The 25,086-nt window shown below is 37.6% G+C and overlaps 1 protein-coding gene across 1 annotated transcript in view; it reads right to left on the bottom strand.

Moving 5' to 3' along the window:
* Positions 1-5,050: 5,050 nt before the first annotated feature.
* PTPRC (protein tyrosine phosphatase receptor type C) overlaps positions 5,051-25,086 on the bottom strand; it is a 66,828-nt gene continuing 46,792 nt past the window's right edge. Inside the window, exons 13-32 of the mRNA XM_086462578.1 lie at positions 23,098-23,297; positions 20,621-20,681; positions 19,777-19,885; positions 18,544-18,575; positions 17,237-17,352; positions 16,615-16,705; positions 16,442-16,518; positions 16,201-16,237; positions 15,639-15,736; positions 14,563-14,688; positions 12,488-12,645; positions 11,853-11,988; positions 11,051-11,200; positions 10,531-10,621; positions 10,048-10,181; positions 8,942-9,076; positions 8,495-8,617; positions 7,901-8,076; positions 7,092-7,227; positions 5,051-6,325 (exon numbers count right to left, since the gene is read on the bottom strand). Of these exons, the coding sequence (XP_086318704.1) occupies positions 6,053-6,325; positions 7,092-7,227; positions 7,901-8,076; positions 8,495-8,617; positions 8,942-9,076; positions 10,048-10,181; positions 10,531-10,621; positions 11,051-11,200; positions 11,853-11,988; positions 12,488-12,645; positions 14,563-14,688; positions 15,639-15,736; positions 16,201-16,237; positions 16,442-16,518; positions 16,615-16,705; positions 17,237-17,352; positions 18,544-18,575; positions 19,777-19,885; positions 20,621-20,681; positions 23,098-23,297 (2,459 nt within the window). The 3' untranslated portion in view covers positions 5,051-6,052. The remainder of the gene's footprint in view (positions 6,326-7,091; positions 7,228-7,900; positions 8,077-8,494; positions 8,618-8,941; positions 9,077-10,047; positions 10,182-10,530; positions 10,622-11,050; positions 11,201-11,852; positions 11,989-12,487; positions 12,646-14,562; positions 14,689-15,638; positions 15,737-16,200; positions 16,238-16,441; positions 16,519-16,614; positions 16,706-17,236; positions 17,353-18,543; positions 18,576-19,776; positions 19,886-20,620; positions 20,682-23,097; positions 23,298-25,086) is intronic.

Genomic DNA, 25,086 nt, shown 5'->3' with positions numbered 1-25,086 from the left:
GACTTTGACTAACTGGACTGTGCAGATGCAAATAGGGCCACTTGCTGGGGGAAGGAGCTGCCAGACTTGTCCACCCTGCATGGCCCCAGAAAGAGTCTTTCCACTGTGACTGGAGCAGGGCAAGGTGTTATTTGATAGTGGAAATGCCTCAATCTCTTTGGAAGGAGACATAACTATGGGAAAACTTATTAATGCCATTTAAGAAATTGAATTCCTATTCTGTGAGAATTTTATTTATGCTAAATCAATACATGAAGTCAGAATTTCATTTTATTGCTGAATAGAAATTATATTAAGAAAGTAGCATAGAAAAAGGAAACATTTAATGATACTGAACTGTTCTAGTCTTGAAGTGGTTTCAATGACATAATGACATATTAAAAATAATGTATTTGCATATTTTGGAAAAGAGCAGGAGTAAAAAGAAGCACGGTACTAAACTTAGAACAAGATATTGTTATTCTCAAAATGACATATTAACATTAGTAAAATACAATGAAAATTAGTCACTATTTCTTTCTTAAAAAAAAAAAAAAAATCAAAATTGACACTTCTTGCCAAATGTCCGCATTCGGCAAGAACTCCATCTTCCAGTGGTAACTTTCTATTGTCATTTTTTTAATACATTTCTCTGCAGTTGAAGAACATGCACAATGACTTTTATTGCAACATCAAGAGAGCAGATAAAGAACTTTTAGTAGCCACTGGTGCCATCACTCATTTAGTCTGCGACAACACGAGCACTCTGTATGCATGCAGTCTCCTGTACCTCATTTGTAGTTTATTTTTTGTAAATTCATTTTTGAAAACCACTCTTATAAAGCCCATCAACCAGGCAATCCAATATTAGCAGCTGCCTTGCTCCACAAAACATTTAGCACAGGCCCACCATATCATGCCTGTTTCTCCTAGTTTTCTTTTTATAAGCTGAGCAGCTGCTAAGTCAACAACTCATCGATTTCTGGTTGGGAATGTAATCTCACACTTAAGGCTATGAGTGACGCACGCACACGCACACACACACTCTCTGAACTAGCGCTGGTCTTGGATAGACGCGATCTCTGCAGTGCTGTATAAACAAATGTCATCTTCGTTACCTCAAATGGCTCCGCTTTACTGAAATGGAGCAAGCTGAATGCATTGCAGGAGCGCTCTGAACCGAGCAAAAGGCACTGGAAGAGTTTCAGCGCGACCTGGCGGGTAAGCTCTGAAAACACACCAGGTCGACCCCAAGGACTCTCGAAGTACTGATGTGTGCAAGCTCTGGGTCTCAGATAACTGCCAGGCAAGGTCAGGCTATCATAAGGCTTCATCTCCAAAAAGCAAAACTTTGATACCGAGTGCTAAAATTGGTCCAAAGTAAACTTTCTTTTTTTTTTTTTTTCCTCTGTATGTTAGACAGCCACACTTATGACTACATTAGTACTGCCAGCCACGGTCTTGTGCAGCTGTGGGATTCAAGAGGCAACCCAGCTGTGAACAGTTACGTGCCTATCCCTCTGAAAAAGGTTTATTATGTTAATTTCAAAAATTCAGTGACTTTATGCATTGCTGATGCTGACAATCCAGAGTCTGAAGACAACTATTTAATAAAACCGTATTTTTCACTAAGGTTAAAACAATGAGATTAATATTTTACTACAATAATTTGTATTAAGTATCCTTCCTACATAATTATTTTTGTTCCTAGAAAGATCATTAAGATAAGCTTGCTTAGTACTTTTGTCATTGTTATCTTCCTTTCATTTGCATTGAAAAGAAAGATTGCCTGATAAAGCTTTTGTATAAAACCTTATTTCTGCATTGCTGTGCCTTTAAAGTTATTGGATTCTGCTCTTTAGAAGACTTACATTTTTTTCTGTTGTAGAGCTGATGCGTATAGAAATGTACTGTACTCTGTAACTGAAACTTTCCTTTTCTTCAATTTTGGGTTTCGTTAGTCTGAAACACAGCACGCTGGTTCTTGGCAAACAGTTGCTTTATATATGGAAAAATAGCTGTGGTCCAGCTGTGTAGAGCCCTCAAGGAGTTTCTGATATTCTTTTAGAGGCAATCTGGAGAATGTACAATGTCAAAAAACCTGGGCCTTTACAAAAGCAAGATGCCTTGTCAAAGAGATAAGCATTGCTACTGGACAGTTTTTCTGAGGAATGCTAAACAGAGGATATAATTTCCAGCTTAATGGGACACCTGTCTTGAGCCACTATTCTTTCGTACTTTCTTTGCTATCTCAGACAAACCAATGGCTTGCGATGTCAGTCTTTCACCTCCCTTTGTAGCTCCTAGCTTCGACACTGCCATGTGTCACAGACTCACTATCCAGCTCTGCTTGTGCCTCTCGTACAAGGTTTAATTTAGGTTTCCTGTTTTGCAGCAGAGCTCAAACCCCACAGCTTGCCACGCTCCTCCGGCAACTCCCTCCCCCCCCCCCCACAGGTGAGGTCCTAACGGCAGCAGTGAAAGGTGGGGCAGGGGCAGGTGGGGACCCTGCAGGCCTGGTCCAGCCCTGTGGGCTCCTGCCTGTGGCCACCAGCTCCTTCCCAGCAGATCAGTCTAGAGCAAGGGGAAGAAAGCGCTGCCTTCCCCAGTGGGGAATGAGCTCACTGCCGCCGGGGGCTGCGGGCTCCGACAGCATCAGCCAGCTCAGAAGTGGAGAGGGTGAGTTATGGACACCAGCTGCACGTATGGGTGGGAAAAGGAGCCCCACAGGACCCCAAACGCAGCAGTGGGAGCTGGGGTGCAGGAAAGCAAACATCTCCTTGAGCGGCATCCCTGACTGCCACGGCTCAGCGCACTGGCTGGCTTTGTGTTGTGTAACATTTATCTGGAGGATCATGATGTGGTGGATATTCATAATGTACAGTCTCTGAAAGACATTTTAATGAAAGTACCTTGTTCATTACAGAGCACAAGAAACTAAAAATCTAAACACAAGCAAACATGCAGTTCATTTCCCCCCACAGTTACCTGAACAAGCAGAATCTTGTGGAGACTCTAGGATCCTTCCTCTCCCCCATCTTCCCACACCAGACTCTGCTAACTGTCACTTTTCTACACCCACTTCTCTATCAGCTTCTACCCGGCAAATTGTGGAAGAAATCCAGTCCCTTTGGTAACATAAGCCCTCATTTGTTGCTCAAAGTCCTCTCCCAGATGTTCTGTTGCTTTGTTATTTTTATTCTGGACTTCCTATTATAAAACATGGTCAAACAACAGCTCACTCTTAGGTTGAGGTGGTGGTTAGTAGTCTTTGTACAGCTTAGCTCTACTTGAGAAAATAAACATTTTGCATCTTAGTTTGCATGTTTGTTGCTCAGCTTCTAGGCTACGCCAAGCCTCCAGCCTGCTACAATGTTCTTGCCCTAACAAAGTCAGAGGCCGAGCTGCTGAGCTTGGGCTTCATACCTCACCTGTGGCATGCTTCATTGTGTCCCTGGGAGACATAAAGTGAAGCCTACAAGTTAGTAAGCCAAGTGGCTATGGAGCATCCAGTATGACCTTCTTCTACAAGCTCTGTGTCACCACCTTGTGGGCTTTTGAAATTTGAATAACAATAGAGAAGGCAGAGAAACATCGCTGGTACGTACACAGAGAGTTCCTAGAAGCAATCAGAACTTCTAATCTGTGTTAAGACAGGCTCCCTCAATTGTCACGCTGGGATTTAATGACATTTAATTGTACAAAGTGTTATTTAATTTGAAAATAATTGAAAGTCAAGAGCTCAGTTTATCCCCTTGTGACTAGAAGGAACTTTACTCCCAAAGTGATTTACACTAGGCACACGAGGGCAGTTTTAATGTAAAGCTGTGATTAGGCTAACATTTCTCTGATTAGGCTAATAATGAAGACATGCATGAGGCAAAATTTAACATGGTTCAGGACTTTTCTTTCAAAATGTGTGCACAAATCAAGTGTTAATCTGGCATGCATTGCATATTTAAAAAAAAAAAAAAAAGCGTCGAAAAAACATTAAAATCATTCTGGAAAACAATTTAACCAAAACAAAATCCTCCAGAATTTTTACAGCCCAGGTGCTGCAGGAGCTTAAAAAGCTGCAGAGGCATTTTTCAAGAAATCGAGGTGTATCAGTGCCCTCAGGATTACACAAAATGAAAATTTGGGTCTGATTTTTGATTTGGAAAATATTTTCATTTATTTCTAAAAGTGTGACTAGTCTCTGTCTTCAGACTCTTACAGTTAGGTAGCTGTACTGACCTTTTTATTTTACTACCCGAACTACACAGAGAGGCTTTACAGTAGCTAAATCCTAGAAGAAGAAGAAGAAACTAATCATGATCTTAAAGGTCTTTCCCAACCTAAACGATTCTATGTCATCCAGTGAGTACCAGTGAGTCAATCTGCATCCAAGGCTCTTTATCATTTTGATCTTCAAGACTATGCTAAATTTGCAGTTTTGACATGTTCCTCTAAAAACAGCCAACAGGCTCTGGGCTTACAACTTTTTTAGATTATTTTCACATTTAGTCTCAAGAGCTTTTTCTCCATAGGTGACGCCCTCAGCTTTGTTAGTTTATCAGCTAACACAGCTTCAGCTGGAAAGGCAGGGCAGCCGACAGTCAAGGGGAATCCCACTCCTCTGTGACTGTTTGGTGCCACTTATTCCAACAAGACTGCCAGGAAGCACTTGTCTGAGTTGATAATTGTGAATGAGACATTTGGTCTAGAGTAACGGCAAAATTAAACTAATGTTTTAACCAAGTGTGGCTGTACATGTTGTTTACACAGACTTCTGAGGATTTTCAGTTTTGTCTTGTAAAGAGAGATTAGGAATATGCAGTGATAAACTAGTAGCACTGAATTTGTTTGTGATTTCAAGCAAAAACAAAAAGTGAATTTTCCTTCCTCTGTAATGAGAAAACCATGACATTTACCTGAGTTCATATAAAGTTTTATAAGAATTAAATGGTGTGTTTTCCTACTGAAATGTGTAAATTATCCATGTACAGGATAGCACAAGATTTGGTATATTTAGAAGAAAATTATCAGTTTGCAGAGTCCAATAGAATAAAATAATTTCCACCTTGTCAACTATTAATTACCTTTTTTATTTGTACTAAAAACCAGTAGGCTAAAATCCAGCAACGTAGAGCAAAAATATCACAACTGTAAGATACAAAACCTCATAATGTAAAAAAAAATAAAAATCCTGTACCAATTCAAATCTACAAGGTCTGGAGGAGAAGCATCTAAGTATTTTCCAATTCCGAAAACAGGTCAGATGCATTCATGGAAGCGCTCCCTTTAAATAACAGTACGCATAAGAACTAGATGTGCAAGCACGCAGTATTTTAAGCTCTAAGAGTAAACAGAATGTGTTTTCTATCACAATCGTTACAGTCATTAAGTGCCATTCTTCAAACTTCTTTGGGTCTAACTCTGAAATCCCAGTTAATATATGTGGAGCAACAAGGACACCTTGAGGCAAGTTAGAAAAATGCAAAAATTTCTATTCCACTTTGATATGGGAGGATTTACAGAGTCTCTGTAAGCCTAAATTCCTTGGAATTGCTACATGATGTAAATTATAAGCTCTTAAAACTGTTTGGCAAAGTCCCCCAGGTCCCACAGAGTATTATTAAAGCAGTGCTTTGTTGGCACGCCTGAAATGCTAGAAGATATGCTTACCAATTAGGTTAATTTACTTGTTATTAGTTTTGAAGACAGACCTGTTTTTGCAATGTCCTAATCTTGTTGTTCTGAGTTGCTTCCTTGTTACAGAAGTAAAAAAAATTCCTTTCCACTGCTCCGCATAGTATTACACTGTACATATTTCTAAAAGAAAACATATAAAAATATTGAAAAGCTTTCTGACAAAGTATTAATTGCAAATCTACACAAAAATTAAAACTTTCACAGTTCTTTGTCATTCTCTACAAGTTTCAAGTATTCCTTTAAATTTGTACCTTTGAAAAACTGATATAACAGTAAACATTTTCCGAAAAAGAGGTGGGAAGGGGAAGAAATCTTACACTTCTTATTTTGTTTAAGATTTTTTGCACATGAAGAAACACTTTTTTCTTTAATATAGCCTCTAAGTTAGAACTGGAGTTGTGGGGCCATTGGTAGAGCTTTCTGTTCCTTTAGTGCTATCCGCAGCCTTAGAATCGTCACATACTTCAGAAAGCTCATTTTTCTCTGGTGTTGAGGGGGTAAGATCAATAGTGATCAAATCAGTTTCCTGATCTGTTTTTTCTACTTCGCTGCAAAATTCAACTTTATCCTCTTGCTGGCTGTTCTTCTTTATTTGTCCATTCTGTGCAGGGTAGGTACTGGCAATGGTGTCATATAGAAATTCGTAATGTTCCTTAAATATAAAGAAAAGACGTTAGTATGAATGGAATGCTCAGAACCCAAGAAAAAACCCATTCTTTCTCTATTTTCTTAAATTTTAGAAATGTGACACAGTAGAACATGCAAGACTGCATATGAAGCAGCTTTCACATTTTTTGGTGTAGAGAGTGTTTCTTCCATGGTTTATTCTGATTTCATGTGTACGTAATGCCTCTGTAACTGCCTGCATCAGATGTTCCAAACTGTCACTCAGTACTCTCTTTGTTCACAAACAGTACCTAAGTTGTAAACAACACATATTGAAAGGAGTCTAGGAAAGTTTTCTAATAACCTACCACATATCGATAACACCTAGGTCTGGTTTGGCAGTAAATGCACAGCATGTGCCACAGAGGCACAATTCCTCTGGGATGATTTAAAAAAACCCAAGTCGATGGCTGTAGCCTGTGAAATGGAGTTAGCCTCCTAACTGCAGTAGTTAAGGGACACTGTGCACATGCATCCCTGAAGCAACTGCAGAAACATCAATTTATGCAGTTTGTAATTTTATAATATGCACCGTTCCACAAAGGTGTTAGAGAACTGCAGCTCTGGACATCTCACAGACTCCATCATTTGTATCAGTAACAGCCAATTCCCAAGCAGTGGTGAGTGGCTGTGAATGTCCTGTTTAGAATTAGCATTCCCCATGTGGAAATGATGTGTAAGGTTACAAAGATACTAGTGACCATGACATATAATCTCATAATTTTATCTGTTAATTCATAAGGTTTACTTACAAAGATGGAGACCACTCCCAGCCTGGTGCGACGAAGAGCTTTAACTACTTGGAAAACATCTATTACTTCTTCTGTTTCTGCACTTTCCAAAAGGGTCATTAAAGCACAAAATACACCAGTCTGCTGTGATCCATCACTAGATGATGTAAAAGGTACATGTAAATTTAAAATGTAAAATCAGCAAGTCCTCTACTAAATGTTAGATTTATTTCAAAGTCTACATAATGAATTATATTTCCAAAATATTTCTACTGAACTGGAATTGTTACAATTAAGAATATCTGTAAGACACACACAAGACACAGTTTACCTACAGGCTACCTGGATCTCATGTCACCACTGAAGGGGTAAGAAAGAAAGAAGCTTTAGACTTACAGTCTCAACGATTGTTAGCAGGATTATCCTCTGTTTTAAACGGTATGCAAGGCTATTCCTGGAAACAGTCCTAAAAAAGTGTCTTGTGTATTGGAATAAGGGATGAACCTAAAAACTCTGCTGTGTCCTCATAAGTAGTATGCTACAAGAACATTCTGTCCTAGCATTTCTTCTCAAAGTGTGTGTACCTGGCAAGGGCAGCTAGCTCTGAACACTTACTCCATGCCCATGCTTGCTCAAGAGATGTGTGCTCACTTTTCATTGCTACAATCAAAAAGGTGAAGCTTGAGAAACTCAAGGAGTCTTCTAGGGAGAGCTGAGTCTCCAGACACATGGAAAGGTTTGTGTGAAAAGGCTGGCATCCCAAAATTGTGGTTGCTATACATATCCAGAATCTAGAGCTAGGTTAAGGTATATGCTGAATTCAGACCCACCGGCAGTGGACAACGAGCGGGACGCTGCGGGTGCTCTTGTCCTCAGTGGCTGGTCTGGCTGGGAGTTTTTGTTTAAGGTTGAGAATCATGCTGACTAAATCTTTGGGGTTTTCTGGAACATCCAAGCCACTCCACTTGTGATACTGGTATTGATACACCTTCTGTGTTTCTTTTGTCTGAAAAACAGCAGTGGAGTTGTAGTCAGTGTTCAGGTTAGAAGAAAGATTCACGTAGTACCTCTATTGCAGCTAATTTACAAAAGAGAAATTATATCCCTGAGGAAGGGCATAGTGATGTGAGTTCTACCTCATGAAGATAAGGTAGGTAGACACCCAAGCTTTGCTCAAAGTACCAAAGACAGCTGACCTTATAAGACTCTACTACCACCATCTCAGCAATTCACTAAAAGGGAAACTTGAGCTAATTTACAGCGTTCATCATGACTGACTGCTGGTCTGGAAAAGAAAAATATTCCCATTTCTTAGAGCAGAAGGTAAGCGCAGTGGGAACTGTCTCTTCTTTTTATTCAAGCTAAATTTATAAGAGGGAAACAAATTTGAAACTTCTTTTTGGAATTTGCAAAGAAACTTTTACCTTCAGGTGTGTAACATCAAACGCACGTATGGTATAGCTAGGACAACAGTTGACGTCTGTCATTTGAATTTCTATGCTCTCATATGTTTGTTTTCCTTCTCCCCAGTACTGTGCACAGAGTTCCTAAAGTGGATAAAAGTACAAGTCAGTGCTTACCATTCAAACCTCCTTTTATTTTAGCTTCCACACGCACTTACAGAATGTATTGACTTTAAAGTAGTAGGAATGTCATTGTATTTTAAAATGAAGCATCATACACTCTTCCCCTCAAAAATTAATTTGAAGGTAAATTAAGAAGGTAAGTAATAGACAAATTATACTGGAAATCCAGATTCCTCACCCCATGAAACACGTTTAACTGAAGGAAGGGAATAAGAAAGTGCAGTACAGTGTTTTCTTTGCATATAGAGGACCCTCAATACAACAGTGTGAAGATGATGCCCTCACCTGATCTCCTTCTTTCAGCTCTGTCAGCATAACAATGACTTTGACTTTCCTTTGGAAGACCATTTGCCAGAAGTCAGGGATTGTTTCCTGCAGTGGTCCCTGCGTTGCAATCATGGCTTTTGAACCCCAGTAACCCTATAAAAGAAATTTTAAAATATTTTTTTCTTAAATCCATTTGAAATAGGATTGTCAAGCAACAGACCGCATTGTCATTTAAAGAATACTCAGTGAAATAAACTAATGAACCCTTTTGTTTATAGGGAGATTATGGCATTAAACTCTATCCTCCTAACAATATCGCTTCCAGATTGGCAACAAGGTATGCACATGCTGCAGCGGATGAGACCTCACCCTGCCATTTGCTGCAAAGCGTATTTTTAAAGGCTAAAACATTTAATTCTACACAGCTATTTAATTTGACCAACAAGAAATTGAGTATATACCACACAAAGTTGGTGCACCTGTTCACACTGAGCTACCCAAAAGTAAAAATACATTTACTCTGAATAGATATCCTGTCTGTGCAGCATCTTAAAGGATTCAGATAGGTTGAATTTAGCTAGTAATTGCACTAAAATAGGTTATATCATTAGTGACCAATAACTGCTCTCCTTCCTTTGGAGGTATATATGATACCAAAAAAACTCATGGCCCCAATTTTCACTAGTAGGGGTTTGTATATGTGAATAATTATACTCACATTTCACTAACAGGGAAAATATCAATATGGATAGACTTGCAGGCAGTTGTCCACTAATAGAAATACATGTTATCATGAGGCCAGTCTGATAGCTAGTGGTTTGAAACGTAACACACCCACATGCAAAAAAAAAAAAGATGTTTCCATTTTTAGTCCCACTATTTGAGATTGTACAGTCTATGACCATGTGAGGGGAAAAGCTGCACCTTATTACTGCAGCAAAATGTAGATTTTGATGATTAAAACTGTAAATTAACTGGCCCATCAACTGCCAGATCTTTCTCCCTTATTCAGGTAAAAATCCTATTCTATTTGTGAAGCCAATAAGAGAACAAGGGCTCAAGCTGGCATATAGCTTTAGCTGAGAGCTGATGAAATACTTATAGTGGATCCTCTAAATACTTACAGTTATGAAGGAAGCATTGATATATTTGCTTGATTCCTCACAGTCGCTGTCCTCATCTGAGGAATCATCTGAGTCATGTTCGCCCTCCTTACTGCATTCATCTTCGTGCCTGATGGGCACTCGGTTAAAGTCATCTGCATGAGACAAAATGTCACCATCACGCCATGCTGCTGCTCAGGTATAGCATTAGAGGGGGGCTGTCCCTGCATGTGCAGGGGCTAAAATAGACAGAAAAAGGCCAGTCCTTTCACAACAGACTGCAGACAAAGGCCATTTTATCTGAAATAAACACCCCCAATAATTCACATTTTTAAAAAACTCGTCTCTCTGTTAAAATACTATGAGAAGTTAAGTGTTGAGGAAATTAGTCAGCCAAATACATATCAGTAGGGTAATTTACTGTCCTCATTTTTTCAAAATTTAGTAGGTTTTCTTACAGAAGAGAACAGATAAAATAAGGTAAGGTTCATGGAAAATACTTACATGGAATTATGTTGGCATTCCTATTTTTGATTTTATTTTCCTCACGATTCCCAGTGTTCTGTGTCCGCCACCCCTTATAGGATGGTAATCTCTAAAGAAAGAGGATGTCTGATATTATGCTCGATTAAAATGCTTCCTAGGATCATTGTCTCCTCTGAACACCCACATCCAGTCTTCATTTCCCAGTGTCTCTGTTCTCACTTTAAACTTTGGTCACATCTGGATTATAGTTTAAAAATGCGTGCTATACCATGTACAATGGCACAGGAAATCAAGCATGTAGATACAAATAATTGTTCTATGCTCCCTATCTTTGTTAAAAATATTAACATCAAAAGCAGGAATAAAGTTTCACTAACTTACAGCTTTTTTCATGAAGGTAAAGAAACTGTTTCTGTGCCAGAGAAATAAAACAGCACAGAAGTGATCATGTGTGGTATCTCTATCTCATTATTGTGGTGCAAGACACTTTTCTAATGTAAGCGAGAGGTAAGGGTACTAGAACGCAACACTTATTTACCTGGAACTCTGCCTCCAGCAGAGAAGGATCACTCGGAGGATCTTTTCTTTTCAGATTGTTAAGATAGGAATGCAGTTCTGAGAGATTGACCTCTGTTTCTCCATACTGATTGTATTCCACCAGCGCTTGATGGATAAGGATGTACTGTGACTGGTGTTTCCCATTTTAAGCGTTTAAAAATGAAGTTATTAAAGAGTAAAATAAAAAACCAAAAACATAACACTTTTTAAAACCATTCTAAGAAACTCCCATGATGTTATTAGTGTTAATAATATTAAGGATTAATGTTAAATAGGCATTAAATACAAGCACTAAAAATCAGACTGGCTTCCAAATTAGACATTTTGGAACATATTTAGTGTATTGGATGAAAAGTGTTCTGTAAATAAACGTAATGTCATTCAAGAAATATGCAATTGAGATTTGAAAGATCTGCAAAATGCTTCAATAAGTTAAAAACAAGCATTGCATCAGTCCATATCTTTAGTTGTACTCTCAACTCAACCGAAAATCCCACCTAAACAGTTTTTAGAATTTGAAATAGAAGTTTGACTATGCAAGCTCAATTCAGCTTTCTGAATTGTATGCCAAAAGCTGAATTATCACATCTAGAATGTTCCTCTTGGCTTCCTTTTTTTTTAAAGCCTAAACTTAAACGTTGAAGTTTCTAAAACTGAAAAATTCTGTTGGAAGATTCAACAGAACTGTAGCACTACCCAAGACTGAGCAGTGCGCTTCTGAGACATGCTGACGAAGCCCTAGCAAAGGAGAGTTCTAAGTAGCAGGAGTTTTAGTGATATACCTCTACTTGAACCATGAGGCACCGCTGCCGACGCAGCTTCACAACATAGCCATAAACATCCACTCTGCCTTCTGCATCCAGCCCCTCCAACATGGCATCAATTCCTATATATGTCCCAGTGCGCCCAACACCGGCACTGCAAAGCGTAAAGAGATCTGGTTATCGAGAGGGAATGGCATCTCCCACTCCCACTCTGAGAGGGGAGCAGTCAGCGAAAGCAGGGAAGTGAAAATGCGTAACAACGGGATATGAAGCAACTGAAAGCAGTTCTTGCTCTAAATTAGTTGGCAACACAAACAATGATGAGTTCGTATTTCAAATATCTTTTAATGAAAGTAAGGTCAATATTCCAGTATTGCTAAATGTGGTATTTATAGCCAGAGTAGCCAAACATTTACCTGGTTGCTTTCCAAAAGTCCAAAAGTCTGTGTATCCTCAGATTTTATTGACCTAAATATCCTTCATATCCTTCAGAAAGCAGATCTTTTTATGCATCTTTGGCTGCCTCACTCTCAAATAATCAAGTCATAAAATTTGGGATCAGTCAAATACCTTTGCCAGCTCCCTTTTCTGAGTAGCTTCACTTTATGTTCATTTAACATTAACAAAATTATCAAAAAATAATATACATTCACCTGCAATGAACCACTATTGGGCCACTAAAAAAGTTGCTGAGAGCATTAACTCTGCGTCGGAGTTTGAGAAGGAGATGCGGATCCTCTGGGACTCCGTGGTCTGGCCAGCTTGTGAACTGAATATGAGTGATATCTCTCCCAGCTGTCCTTTCTCTTCCCTAACAAAATGAAGCACAGAGTTTCTTAATACATATATATACAAAGCCAAAATGAAGTGCAGATATACAAAGCAGAAGAATAATAAGGGCAACAGTCACCAAATGTTGAAACAGAAATTTCAAACAGTGTGCTGTAATGTTGTAATCCCAACGGGCTCCCAGGTTATGACATTTTTCATGTTCAATTTCAATTAAAAAAGTATCCATGAATCAGGAATACACAATGACTCCAACAGAGGACAAGCAGTGGTTCAAAGTGCTGCTAAAAATACTTTTTTCTCAGGTTAGCCTATGATCCAGAGTACAATATGTCTCCCCACTCCATTCATAAACCACTTGGCCAGTGTACAGCTCTGCTTACTTCAAGGGGTACAGGTTGGTAATTCTTTTATGTCTCCTAGAAGTATAGAAGTAGCCTGCTGAGGGTACAACAGATTAAAAAGAAAAAAAAAAAAACCAACAAACTTTAAACTGTAACTCAGAATTCAACAATTTAGAAGTAGACTCAAGAAAACCTATGATTTTCAATGACACTGACTGTTAAGTTGCCAGATTAAAGCTTAAAGTGTGTCAGGTCTTAAGTCCTACTTCCGTATGTTGCTGCTAGATTAAAAGAAAGGACATAGATTTTGATAACCGTGATTATAAAGCCAAATGAGAAAGCTATTTCAATAACATTCTTTTGTTGGCCAAAATTTAGTATGGCTGTATGGGCATTTCCCCAGTAATTAACCCCCAAATTCTTACTTAGAGCTGAATTATTCAGTTGTGGCAGTTACTCATACAGTTATCTGCCGTTGTTTCAGTAATTATACATCATTACTCCACTACAACTGCAGAAGTCTCCACTTTTCGCCGGGGATCACTCTTAAATTCCATGACCAATATCAGTTTTATGTATATTAATATGATGTCAGCAAAACAGAGAGCAGACAGCTCTAAAAATACCACTCCTAACCTGCAGCAATCTCTCATTTCTAGTGTCTGATTGTTCTAGTGAGAGATGTCACTAGATGCCTTTGTTAATAGTTAATTCTTAGCATCCTGATATTCTTCCTGTCTTCACACCAAGTTACAACTTTCTTTTAACCAGACCACTTCTTCAGTAAATTTTAATGCAGGGTGAGACAGCAGAATAGGAATTCCCAACTGTAACCATGGGTCAGGATAGGTGGAGCCTGTTGCCTGACTATTCTGCTGAAGATCTGTCAGCACATTTAGCCTTTGAGGCTTAATGCTTTTAGCTAGGACTTACGCTCCATTTACCCTCGCTGAAATATTTTTGCAAGGGCCTGGGAAGAGCATTTAGCCTTAGACAGCAAATTTTGTTCTCAATTACACACAGAGCAACTAATGTGATTTCAGATGTATAAAAGAGAGCAATTAACCAGCCTCAATGATTCTACATGTAGCCAAATGGTAATTTTAAAACACTTATGTTTATAAATGCACTGGAGATTGCCAGAATTTTTAATTGTCCCACTGTACAATCATCACGAGGGTAGATAGTGGTGCTCTATGAGTCACACTGATTTTACTTGCAGAAGGTTATGCTGACATAAACATAAACCAGTAAACTTTCTGTGTTAAAGAATGAGCTAAATACCTAAGGAAACCACAGTGTATTAAGTTCTCCATACTTAACAGCGTATTAAGTTTGCTCTTAAATGTAGATTGCAGAGTACTAAAGAAAATACCTTTTTAAGTTGGGAAATATACCTCTAGCTCGTATTTCTTGTAAGGAATGACACTTACATCTAAGAAGTATTCTCTTACACTGTATGTTCCTTAGGGAAAAACGGAACAGCATCTTCCATTGATAACTGATTCTTCTCTTAAAGGATCTCTCAACGATACCTACAGGCTCCAAATAGACACTCCACTTCCACTCAGCCTCGCACTTTTGAATCAACTTACGTTTGTGATGTGTAGTTTCTGAATCACATAGTCTGGACACGTTTTACTTTCATTGATCTTCACAATGATGTCCCCATATGTTGCAGAGCCATTCTCCATTGATGGCCAGTACTGGGCACATTTGTTCTATGAAGATATGAAGTTAGGTGAGCAGCACGACAGCAAAGTGGCAGAGAGCTGAGAGCTAGAAGAAAGTCCGATTTAAAATAGATGGCAACTCAGCGTAGTATTTCCAAATTCTCACAGGTCTTGTCCTCTCGTGAAAAGGCTGTCACTGCTTAGGATGTCAGTGCTAAATAATTACAAATATCCAAAAATTCAGGTTTCTGACCAAAAGTTTATGCCCGTGGATTTTAACTTGGCACATAAAGTGGGGAAAAAATCCTGTATAGTACAAGTGAGCAGCTGCTGCTGCTGTTGCCTGAAGGCTGTAGAAAAGTTTGCAGCTACTTCTACGGCTTCTTTTTCAGTCTTCAGTGAGGGATGTTGCTCCTGCCTGTCTATAACATTAACTTGGGGTTGCTGTAAATCCGCATGCTGCCAACATTTTCATGTTTAAAAGCAGTTAAAACAGCAGTTCCCCTTCCTGCTGTACCTGGAATAAGGAACAAAAGCAAGCCAGTAGCACCCAACCTTCCAGTTAAAAGAAGGGCAAAGACAACAGATTAAAAAAAATTCTATCTAGGATTTACTGAGGGCATTGCCAGGATATCAGAAGGCAATAGAAAGGAGAAAAATATAAACCATATCTTTTGTAACAGGTCTGTGAGGAGCTAGAGTTCTACCTTGAGTCCTTTTCTGGATTTATTAGCTGCAATTTGGAAGCTCACCCGCTGCTACTTATGGCTGTGACTAAACTGACATTTTCTGATAAGACTGGTAAATGAGGCAACACTGTTTTGGCATGCTTTCCAGCACAGATTCTGCCACAATGAGAGAACAGCAAAGAATGTAAACAAAGTACTAAGAAGAAAGCATAATTCACCACAGCACAGCAAGCCATTCTGTTTCCAGATAAAAGAAGGATGGAAAGATGGACGGATGGAAGCATGGATGGATGGAAGGATAGTTCTCACCCTCTTTCCTTCCTCACAGCGAGTCACCATGACAATAATTGTTGCCTTCTGTTCCCAGATCATTCTCCAGAAATCATCCATGGTTTCATCCTTAGGGCCTGGCAGGAGATAGTTTAAGGGAGTTTCTCATGTGCAGCTACATGAAAAAAACGCTTGCCTTCTTGACATGCTTAGCCAGGCAAGCTGAAGAGCCAACCAGAGATCACGCAAAGAACAGCCACACACTTGATTTCATTATGACTGCTGCCATTGGGCTACAACATTTTAAAAGTCTCATATACATCTTTAATGCATAGCTGTGAAATCTGAAAACTTTTTGTGTAAAATTATACAGCATAAGAAATCTGCCTTTGAAGTGAAATGTATTCATCTTCACAAAATACAGTACTACTTCATGTATTTCCTATACCTCGATGAGCAAAAACTCATTGGCAACTTTTTCATATTAAATTTCAAAATGTCAGATTTTCAATTTTTCTTAAATTTACTAACACTTTTTTACTACTCTCTAACAAAAAATTGGGTGAATAAAGAAAACTATTTTATTAAGGTTAAAAATTACCTTGTGCAGCAATGTATTTTCTTGGTTCTTTGAAGCCCTATAAAAAGTACAATGTTATCAACTTCTAGAAAGAAAGCATGAGCAATTTAAAAGATTTGCAACTTTAAAAATAAACTCAATATGCAACAATCCAGGAAAGAACTGAAATGGAAATCCTCAAAAATGTTTGATACACGAAGCGAACAGACTACAGAATTTCTTCAGTAGTGCCTAAGACTTTTTGTAAGTAGAAGTCACTCACATCGATATAACTTGCATTGATATAGTCTGATCCTGGATCTCCTGGTATCTCTGAGAGTTCAACACGGTTATGATCATCTGTTTAAATCATTTAAAACAAAATAATTATATTATCTCAAGGCATGGAGAAACCAAATATTTATAAAACATGCAAAAATTTTAGCAAATACTTACATGGAAGGATATCAATGTAACGGTTTTTGTTCTGATTATGGCTTTTTTTGGCCTCCTTTATTGAAAATTTAGTGAAAACTCTAGGAATACTCTGTAAAAAACAATGTTTCTTTCATTAGGTAGGCATATATTTAAAATAGCTTCCACTTAGAGTCAAACGAATATGGAAGAAATTTGGTGCTACTGAGTCTGGATTCTGTTTCATACAATACTACTTCATATATTTCTTATACTTCAAATAAACAAATTTCTTTTCCCTTAATATAAATATCTCCACAGTTATATATTATTTATATCTCCATGGCTATGCAGTAAGAGAAGGTATTAAAAACATGCATTAAAAAGTATCTTAGAATGAGAAGAATTTAGACTGTTTATTTTGTACTTTTGCTGAAAAACACCTTCAGGGAAAAAAAAAAAGCACCATCGTCTTATAATGAGGAGAGCTTGGTAGCAAAATTAACTGAAGCCTATTTGACCTTAGATAAGCATTCACTCCATTTTCAAGATTTTTTAAAAAAATTATTTATAACCAGTGCATATACTTCAAATATGCTCTTGAACAGAATTCTTCTAGCCACCTGGCTACAAATCTGTGGTGTATTTTGAGCCAATGACAAACCTGAAATTCATCCAAGAAAAGTCTTCCTTCATCAGCAATCTTCCTCTTGTACGTGTCCAGCAATTGCTCCGAAAGTATTGGCTCTATGTTCAGAAGTTGCCTGTCATCATCTTTAACTGTGTAAATATGTTGAACATTTATCATTAGTGACTTTGGAAATGTAAATTACATTTCAGTAAATGTGACTCTCAAATTGTCAGGTAAATTAAAAAAAAAGGACAAACCTCTTTATCTTAACTAAGCACGTTTATTTCTCAAAAAAAAAATAAAAAAAAAAAAATAAAATAAATGTTGCCTGAGCGAACAGGCCCTGGGAACAACAGAACCTGTTCAGCTCTGCCGCCTGACTGGGGACACCTCAGGAGGAGGCCACATGCAGGGACATTGCATTAACAGCACTTTTGTACAAGGTGGCGATTGTCACATTCAGGTCACAGCAACAGCCCCAACACCCACAGCAGTTACATGGCCTTGCCCTTTACTTCAATTCTGATCATTTATCGCCGGTGGTAAAATGGATGGCTGTGCAAAAAACCTACAAATGTAACAACATGTATTGCCTACTTTTCCAAATTTTCTCCAACTTATTCTCTGAATTGCAATAATCTACAATATCGTCTTTAATGGTAAAGTAACGATTGAACAAGTTTTAGTGTCTCTAACTTGACATTTATTCATTTTTCATTTACATTGAAAAGATTTCTTTTTTAACAACCATGTGTCTAAGCAAATGGATTTGAATATCAACACAGTATTACTTCCCATTTAATGTAGTTAATTTCCGCTGGTTTGCGTGTCATAATTTTTTTTCTTGAAGCTTTCTGTATTGACTGATTCTATCTTTCCTCACAGGCTTTGAAGTCTTGTGCAAAAAGTTGCACATAATGCTTAGTTTCAGTCTGGGACTTGAAAGTCTTCAAGATTTTGCAGTAAAAAATGGCTGGCTTATGTTTAAATTCTTGCTTTGAAAAAAGTTCACAGGAAAGGAAAAGTCTGGTTTAAGCTGTATTTGATTCTGGACTTACTCTCAAGTTTAAACATATCACAACCATTGCCTGGGATTACAAAATTTGGTTTGTAATTAAATAATAAATAAGAATTTTTCAAACACTGATAAACTTTCAGTTCATTTAAGTATAAATACTTCTGTGACGTATTTACTGAAGTGCTTTTTTTCTCCAAACGAGGTGTTAACGTGTGGATACCTGTAAACTATGTATACAATCTAGAACATAAACAATCCAAAGGTGGCAGCAAGACACGTGACTGATTTTATTTCCAGTTGCTAAATATATAAACATACTCACCTGCAACAAGGTTCACGCCTTCAGAAGAATTGCTGTAAGAAGCAAAAACATCTGTAAAAGCTTTGCCTAGTGAGATATATACGTGATGATGAGCTAAATAAAAGCAGCTTTGTGTGTGGACACCAAGACTGTCCATAACCAGCGGACTGCATTACAAGCTCTCTGTGAAACAAGAGTGCTACAACTGGGACTTACAGGCCCCACGCAGAGGTGGCTGGGATACTTGTCTTCCTACTCGGAGTGCTATTGAGGGGAAGAAACAAGGGAACCACATCAAACAGCTTTACCGCTTACATAATTTTGTCCGTGTCACCTGCAGCAAGCATGTCTTTAATTTCTCCACTGGAGTGACTGCTCACACTGTTTCTCTTGCTAAACAAGTGACAAAAGCTAACACGTACATAAAACACAATGAAATTAAGTTTAAATGCTAAGTAGCTAAGAACAAGCCAGACTTTCTGTACAAGCACAAATCAGTTTTGCTTCCTTAAACATAGAAGTCTGAATCTAAGCAAGAGCAGCTCCTTGTCCCCTTAAGGAGAAGAGCAGCAGGGGAAAAGGAGATGGAAGAGACAAGTCCTCAGGTTCCAGTGTTGCCAGAGGGCTGAGAGGTTTCTGAAGAAATTGCCCTAACTCCTCTGTCTCTACCAGGAGCAAATGCCCCCTCACACATTGCACCACCTCTCTTCACAGAAATAGCAGCAGTCAGCCTGTCTTTCCAGGGGTCTGGCACAGTCAGAGAAGGCAATGACCATTCTTCTATCGCCGTCCACTGTCCTACAGAACTGTCAAGTCACCTAGAGGTGACTATAGCCTCTCTGAAATATGTTTTGGGTGAATAAGCATTTGAAAGAGTTCCAAGAAAGTGTGTATAATTTTCATTACTTTTAACTTAAATCATGAAATAAAGGTTTTAGAGATATTTGTGAATATTTTTTTCACAAAACTAACAACAAAACATTTTGTTCTAGCCAAGCAGTTGTTCTGTGCCCTGAGAAAGGGTATAACAGAAAGATTTTACGTCTATTTCATTATATTTTTGTTGTCAGACAAACTACCAAAAGTTGAGTTTCTTTTGAAACGATTTAAAGGGTGAAGGATGTCTTTTCCCAGTATTAATGAAATATCAAACTAGTAACAGTTTTGTACTACCCATTGGGAAATCTTGTGGTAAAAAGGAAAGCCTCCTCCCCCCACCCTCATTTATAAAAGAAAGATAAACGCAAAACTTACCTAAGCTTTTTTTTGTGAAGATCATAGATTTTGTACAGAACCAGTAGTAAAGCAATTGATGTCACAACAATCAAGAACGCCAAGAACATAATCAGGGCTTTAGAATTGTCTAGCAACAGACAAAGAATACATTTATTATTTCTTGAATACATAATTAATAACATTTTTAAAAATTACTTTTTTTCCCCTCTTTTTTTTTTAATCTGTATACTTCCTAGAACCAGGGCTTGTTGATTTTTTTTTTTTTTTGGTGAGAACTAAACAATTATCTTTAAGTTTGTTATTCCGAAGTGCCAAAAACTTTTAAGCTTACAGTAAAGGAGGGAATTCTATTTCTTCATTAAGAAAACTTTCACTTAAATTCTCCACATCCACCTGTCAAAATGCTACAACTCACTCACTGGTTTGGCACTACCATACTTGTCTCCTGCTCTGTGTGACCTGTACGCCTGAACAGTGGAGCTCTCAGCTGTTCCTGATCTGGGAGTTGGGAATCCCTGACAAGTCACAGATGTTCAGCTCCTGAAACACAGGATCTGAATACAGGAAAATAATCCTAAAGTGAATAATTTTTAGAGAAATGAATTTCTAGTTACATTCAAATTTTTCCTGAAGAAACCACAGCTGTGTAATAATTCTGAATTATGGTCAACGACTTGTCAACATGATCTGTTACGTTAATGTTGAGTGAGGATATTATTTTGTCAAATGCAGATCAACTATTAACTACAAAAACAGTTAGTTTGGATTTTTAATTAGAAGGAATGTAACGGTTCACAATTTACATTATTACTCTATACTATGCTGAAGTCTAAAAGTAAAAATGTTGTAAATATTTACTTACATCTGGTTCTTATACTCTTCTTTACTGGCTGCCCTCTATAGTCTCCATTAAACACTAAGATCTGCATGCAGTGGGTGAGAATAACAGAGATGTTAAGATATAACAAGTAAAACTTTCTGCATAATTTTTTTTAAAGGCAAAGCACAAAGGATATTCAAAATACATCCATCTGTTTTCAATGAATCCTCGCTGACAGCAGGATTTGCTGTCAATCTTTATACAGCCACGTATAGTGCAGCGCAGGTTTTCATCTAAGTTACAATAAGGTCTAGATCCAAAAATATGTAGATAACTCGAAAAAATATTTAGTGAAACAGGAAACACATTTTACAAAATCAAAATAAAAATTGGATATATCTCAAAGAAAAAAATCAAATTTATATCATCAAATCAAAATCAGATTTCTGAAATCTGAAAAATAACTATGCAATATATAATAAACCACCATTATTTTATTTGCTTTCACAATAAATATACAAATAGTCAACTGATGAGGATATTTTTCATACAAATTCCTGTATGGGAAGTAATTCATAAAAGGTTAAATTGTGGAAGCCAAAATAAACATTTAAATAACCTGCTTTCTTGCAACATTAACTTTTGGGTACTTTAACTGGTGTTAAAATACTACCTTTGTTTAGATGTGTTTGTATTTCATAATGTATTTTACATTTATCCAATCTTTTCAATTTCCTTAATAGTAATTCCTAACAGATCTAATAGGCAGCTTGAGGTTTGTATGTCAAATATTTCACAATTTTCTTATGAAGAAAAATTAATCTTATTATTAAACTTAAGGATTTAATACTAAACACTGGAGAATACTAACGAGATTGAATAATAGTGTTTTTAATAGTAATATTCTCCTGCTATAAATCATCCAAAATGGGAGGAGAAAGGCTTTCAGCACCATTGCTACCTGCAGGCTGAGTTCTTACTAAGCCTACCTGATCCCTTAAAAGAAACCTCTTCTGAAGACCTCTTCTGAGAGGACTGTGCCCCAGCTCCCACCCTCTGCTCTAAAAGGTTGATGTGTTCAGGGGGGTTTTGTGGTTTCTGAATTCTGCAGCTGGGAAGAAAACCATGGTAGGTGGCAACATCCAGAGGAGTAGCAGAGATGGCAGAGAAAACAAGAAAGAAGCTTCTCAAATAGCAAAAGCCAGAAACCAAGTGCAGCAGTTGGGATCGAGACATCACTAAACCAAAAAGTATGCTGGATAGGCTCCTGTTTATTCCCTGACCAATTCAGTGTGTAGATAGAAGGGAATTGTGACACCTGCCAACTCTCACAGGCGATCTGGTTTTTTTTCCTTGAGCCTTCCATAACTTGATGCAGAATCCTTTCTTTACTGGATAAGGCCATAAGGCTTTGTCTGTTTTTCTAGTAAGAATTGGGCAGAACAAGTTTGAAGCAGAGTTTAGAGCCAAGCAGAAGCCAGTTTCTTCTGCAAGGCAAACTGTTCACTGCAAGTGGTGTACAAAAAAGCTTACAAGAGTGCAGGGGTCTCATACTACGGGAACAATGCAAGCATCTGTTGCTCCTACAGGACCTTGTCTGTATTTTCCAAATACAAAGCTTTCAGAGCAGAATTTGTTGGAAAAATACTGACAAAGCCTTGGAACAAAACCTAGACTACTCAAGTTCTCTGATACTGCATTTCCTCAGGAAGTCACAGAGAAAAGAGGGAAAGATTGTGGAAAATGAGTGAAACTGGTTCCTAAAAGTAATAAAACTCGGTCATTCCTACTGGTTACTTTCTTACCTAAATTTACCAAGAGGAGCTATCAGGATATTAAAAAATACTCCTACTGGCCACATTAAGGAGATCACACAGGACCATTGGCTTTGCAAGCAACAAACACCAAAAGGGTGAAATGCCTGAAAGAAGAGAAAATAGCAGGAGGCCTTGAGGAAAGTGAAGCTTGTAAACAGAGGATGATATAATTGGTATGGAAACAAGGACCGGCTTGTAGAAGGCTGATGTAAAGACATGCGAAAGGACCTGAAGTGCTTTACACCAACTAATCCTTTAAGCACCAAAAATCTTCACAGTGAAAAATTCTGAGCAATTATCTCGAGACTTAAACCCCATACTTATCTTCTGATTGAAATGACAGTAAGACATTCATTAAATGAAACGTGTTTTAAACACTAAAATATCAATTACACTTAAGAAACTGTTTTAAAACTTACAGAACCCCCAAATTTCTCCCTGTCCCAAGTATAATCTATTCAGCTTGTATTTTTCCTGCTGTCAGAACCTATGTGGAATAGCACACAAGGGATTGATCGATAGGCCAGGCACATATGCATTTTGTTTCCAAAGTAACAGCTACTTCTTTGCATCTGTGGCCTACAGATCCATAATCAATTCCTCTGCTGCCATATTTGCTTTTTTTCCTACAATCAAATATAAATGCTTAAACAATGAAAATACAACAATATTTTATAAATTTCATTTATTAAGCCTACTTACCCTAAATGTATAATTTGTCAAGTACAAGAGATTTTCTCTTTTAAAATCACAATCATTGTGTTTGGAGTCGTTTGTTCCATCATTTTCCCACGTCAACTCAAATACTGTTTGGTTTCCATACACTTCTTGAGGTTTGCACTTAATTCGGACAGCATTATCAGCTGTCAATGTTGCATTAACATCAATCACTTGCTGTGGTTCTGTTCACAATAGAAGTGTTACTGGTTCTGTTCTCAGCATTTCAAACCAAATATTTCAACAGTTGTATGTGTTAACGTCTGTTTGTTATCTTCTCTCCTAATAATTTCATACATTTTCTTCTATAAAAATTTCAGTCCCAATTTAACAAGATAAATAAAATCAGTTTTGAGTTAACCATAGGGTTGTCTGAACGGGAAAAGATGTGAAGTGGAACTGAAAAGGCTGGGAAGATCAGAGCTCTACTGACAGTCAGGCTGCAAGGATAATACGATGCAACTGTCTCTCTTACATCTGTTATTGCTTTCTCATTTGAGGAACATGGGACAACAAACAAGACATGGGAACAAATCGTTTTCTGTGTGAATGTATGTTTCAAAACTTCTGTAAATGAAATTTCCTAGCAGAAGTTACTAGTACTTTTTAATATTTGGAATACTGTCCTTTTGCTTCAAGGTTTGTCACATTGTCTTAAAGCTGGCCTAAAATCATATATTTTTTTTACTTTTTAATAATAAGGAATGTGTTAAGTCTAATCTGCATTTTCTAACTCTAATTTTGTATGTTGTAGCAAATGGGTTTCAGCCTGGGGGTAGAGCACAAGGGACCTTTCCTGGAGAGCTTAGAAAACCTTTCAGAAAGTAAATAATCTTCTGTGTAAGGCAGCTCCACTAGCTACATTTCAGTAGGACACCACCACGAAAATGTTCTTCGAAATCACTTCTATTTGCAAGCTAGTATATTAAAAAAAAGGGGGAAAGTAAAAGGTAGTTGCTTCTTTCTTCATATGAAGGGCTGTGTGAGGCATTATGAGTAGATCAAATATCCCACGTGGGGAGTGGCAAGTGGCAGGATATTTTACTTGGGTGAGTGTTTGGTTACAACGAATCTGCTTATTTTTATCTACAGGCAGATTTGTTCAATTCCTGTTCAGCATACTACTGAAAGAGCTGTGACAAGGAGAAAGTGAACGTTTCTGGAGGCAATGTGCTTGCACTTATGCCTCATCTTACAAAATGTAAGTTTTTTCTATTTCCAAGGAGTTATGCTCTACTGATATATTCTCTTGTTCAACAAGCCATAAAACTCTTCCACTATCTGCTTGATCATGTTATGAAATGTTGTAACTGTTGGAGAAAGTTTAATAAATACCATTAATTCATGAAGGCAAGCAACTTGTTATTTTCTCAAAAAATAGGGGAACCAAGATTGTTTTCCAGACCCATAAATTTATATTGTGCACTGTAATCTTCAACTGAGTTATTAAAATACGAGTGGAGCCCCAGAAAGTGGGGGCTCCAAAATATAATATGCTCAAACTAGATTATCATAGAGAGAAAAATCATGATCATTCTCAAATTAGGGATGTCTAAAAATTAAATACACATTTCAATTTCTGTTACAGTTAAGTCTCAGATCAAATAGTTTACATTATCAATCAATTCATTTATCAGCTTGCTTTTTTTTCCATGGGGATTCAGGTGATAATTTTGATCCCTGTATTCTTCCAACTACAAAACGAAATTTTTTAGCTCAATGACCCAGAGTAATATGGAGATTCAAATGTTTTCATGGATTGCCTATAAAACTGTCTTCAAAAGCTCTATCTATTCCACAGAGGGATAAGATTAAAATTCAAAACAATAGTCTGTCAGAAGCCCCTGTATTTCCCAAAGCTCTACGGAAACACATTTAATAAAAACAGCAGTCAGATTTAATGTTCTTACTTATCCATTTCTACATACTTTTCAGGAGTGCTAAAAGCAACAAAAGATTTAATTATTCCTGTCA

Source organism: Leptosomus discolor, chromosome 3 (genome assembly GCF_034619465.1).
Source record: "Leptosomus discolor isolate bLepDis1 chromosome 3, bLepDis1.hap2, whole genome shotgun sequence".
Taxonomy (NCBI): Eukaryota; Metazoa; Chordata; class Aves; order Leptosomiformes; family Leptosomidae; genus Leptosomus; species Leptosomus discolor.
This window is presented reverse-complemented; position numbering and strand designations above follow the sequence as displayed.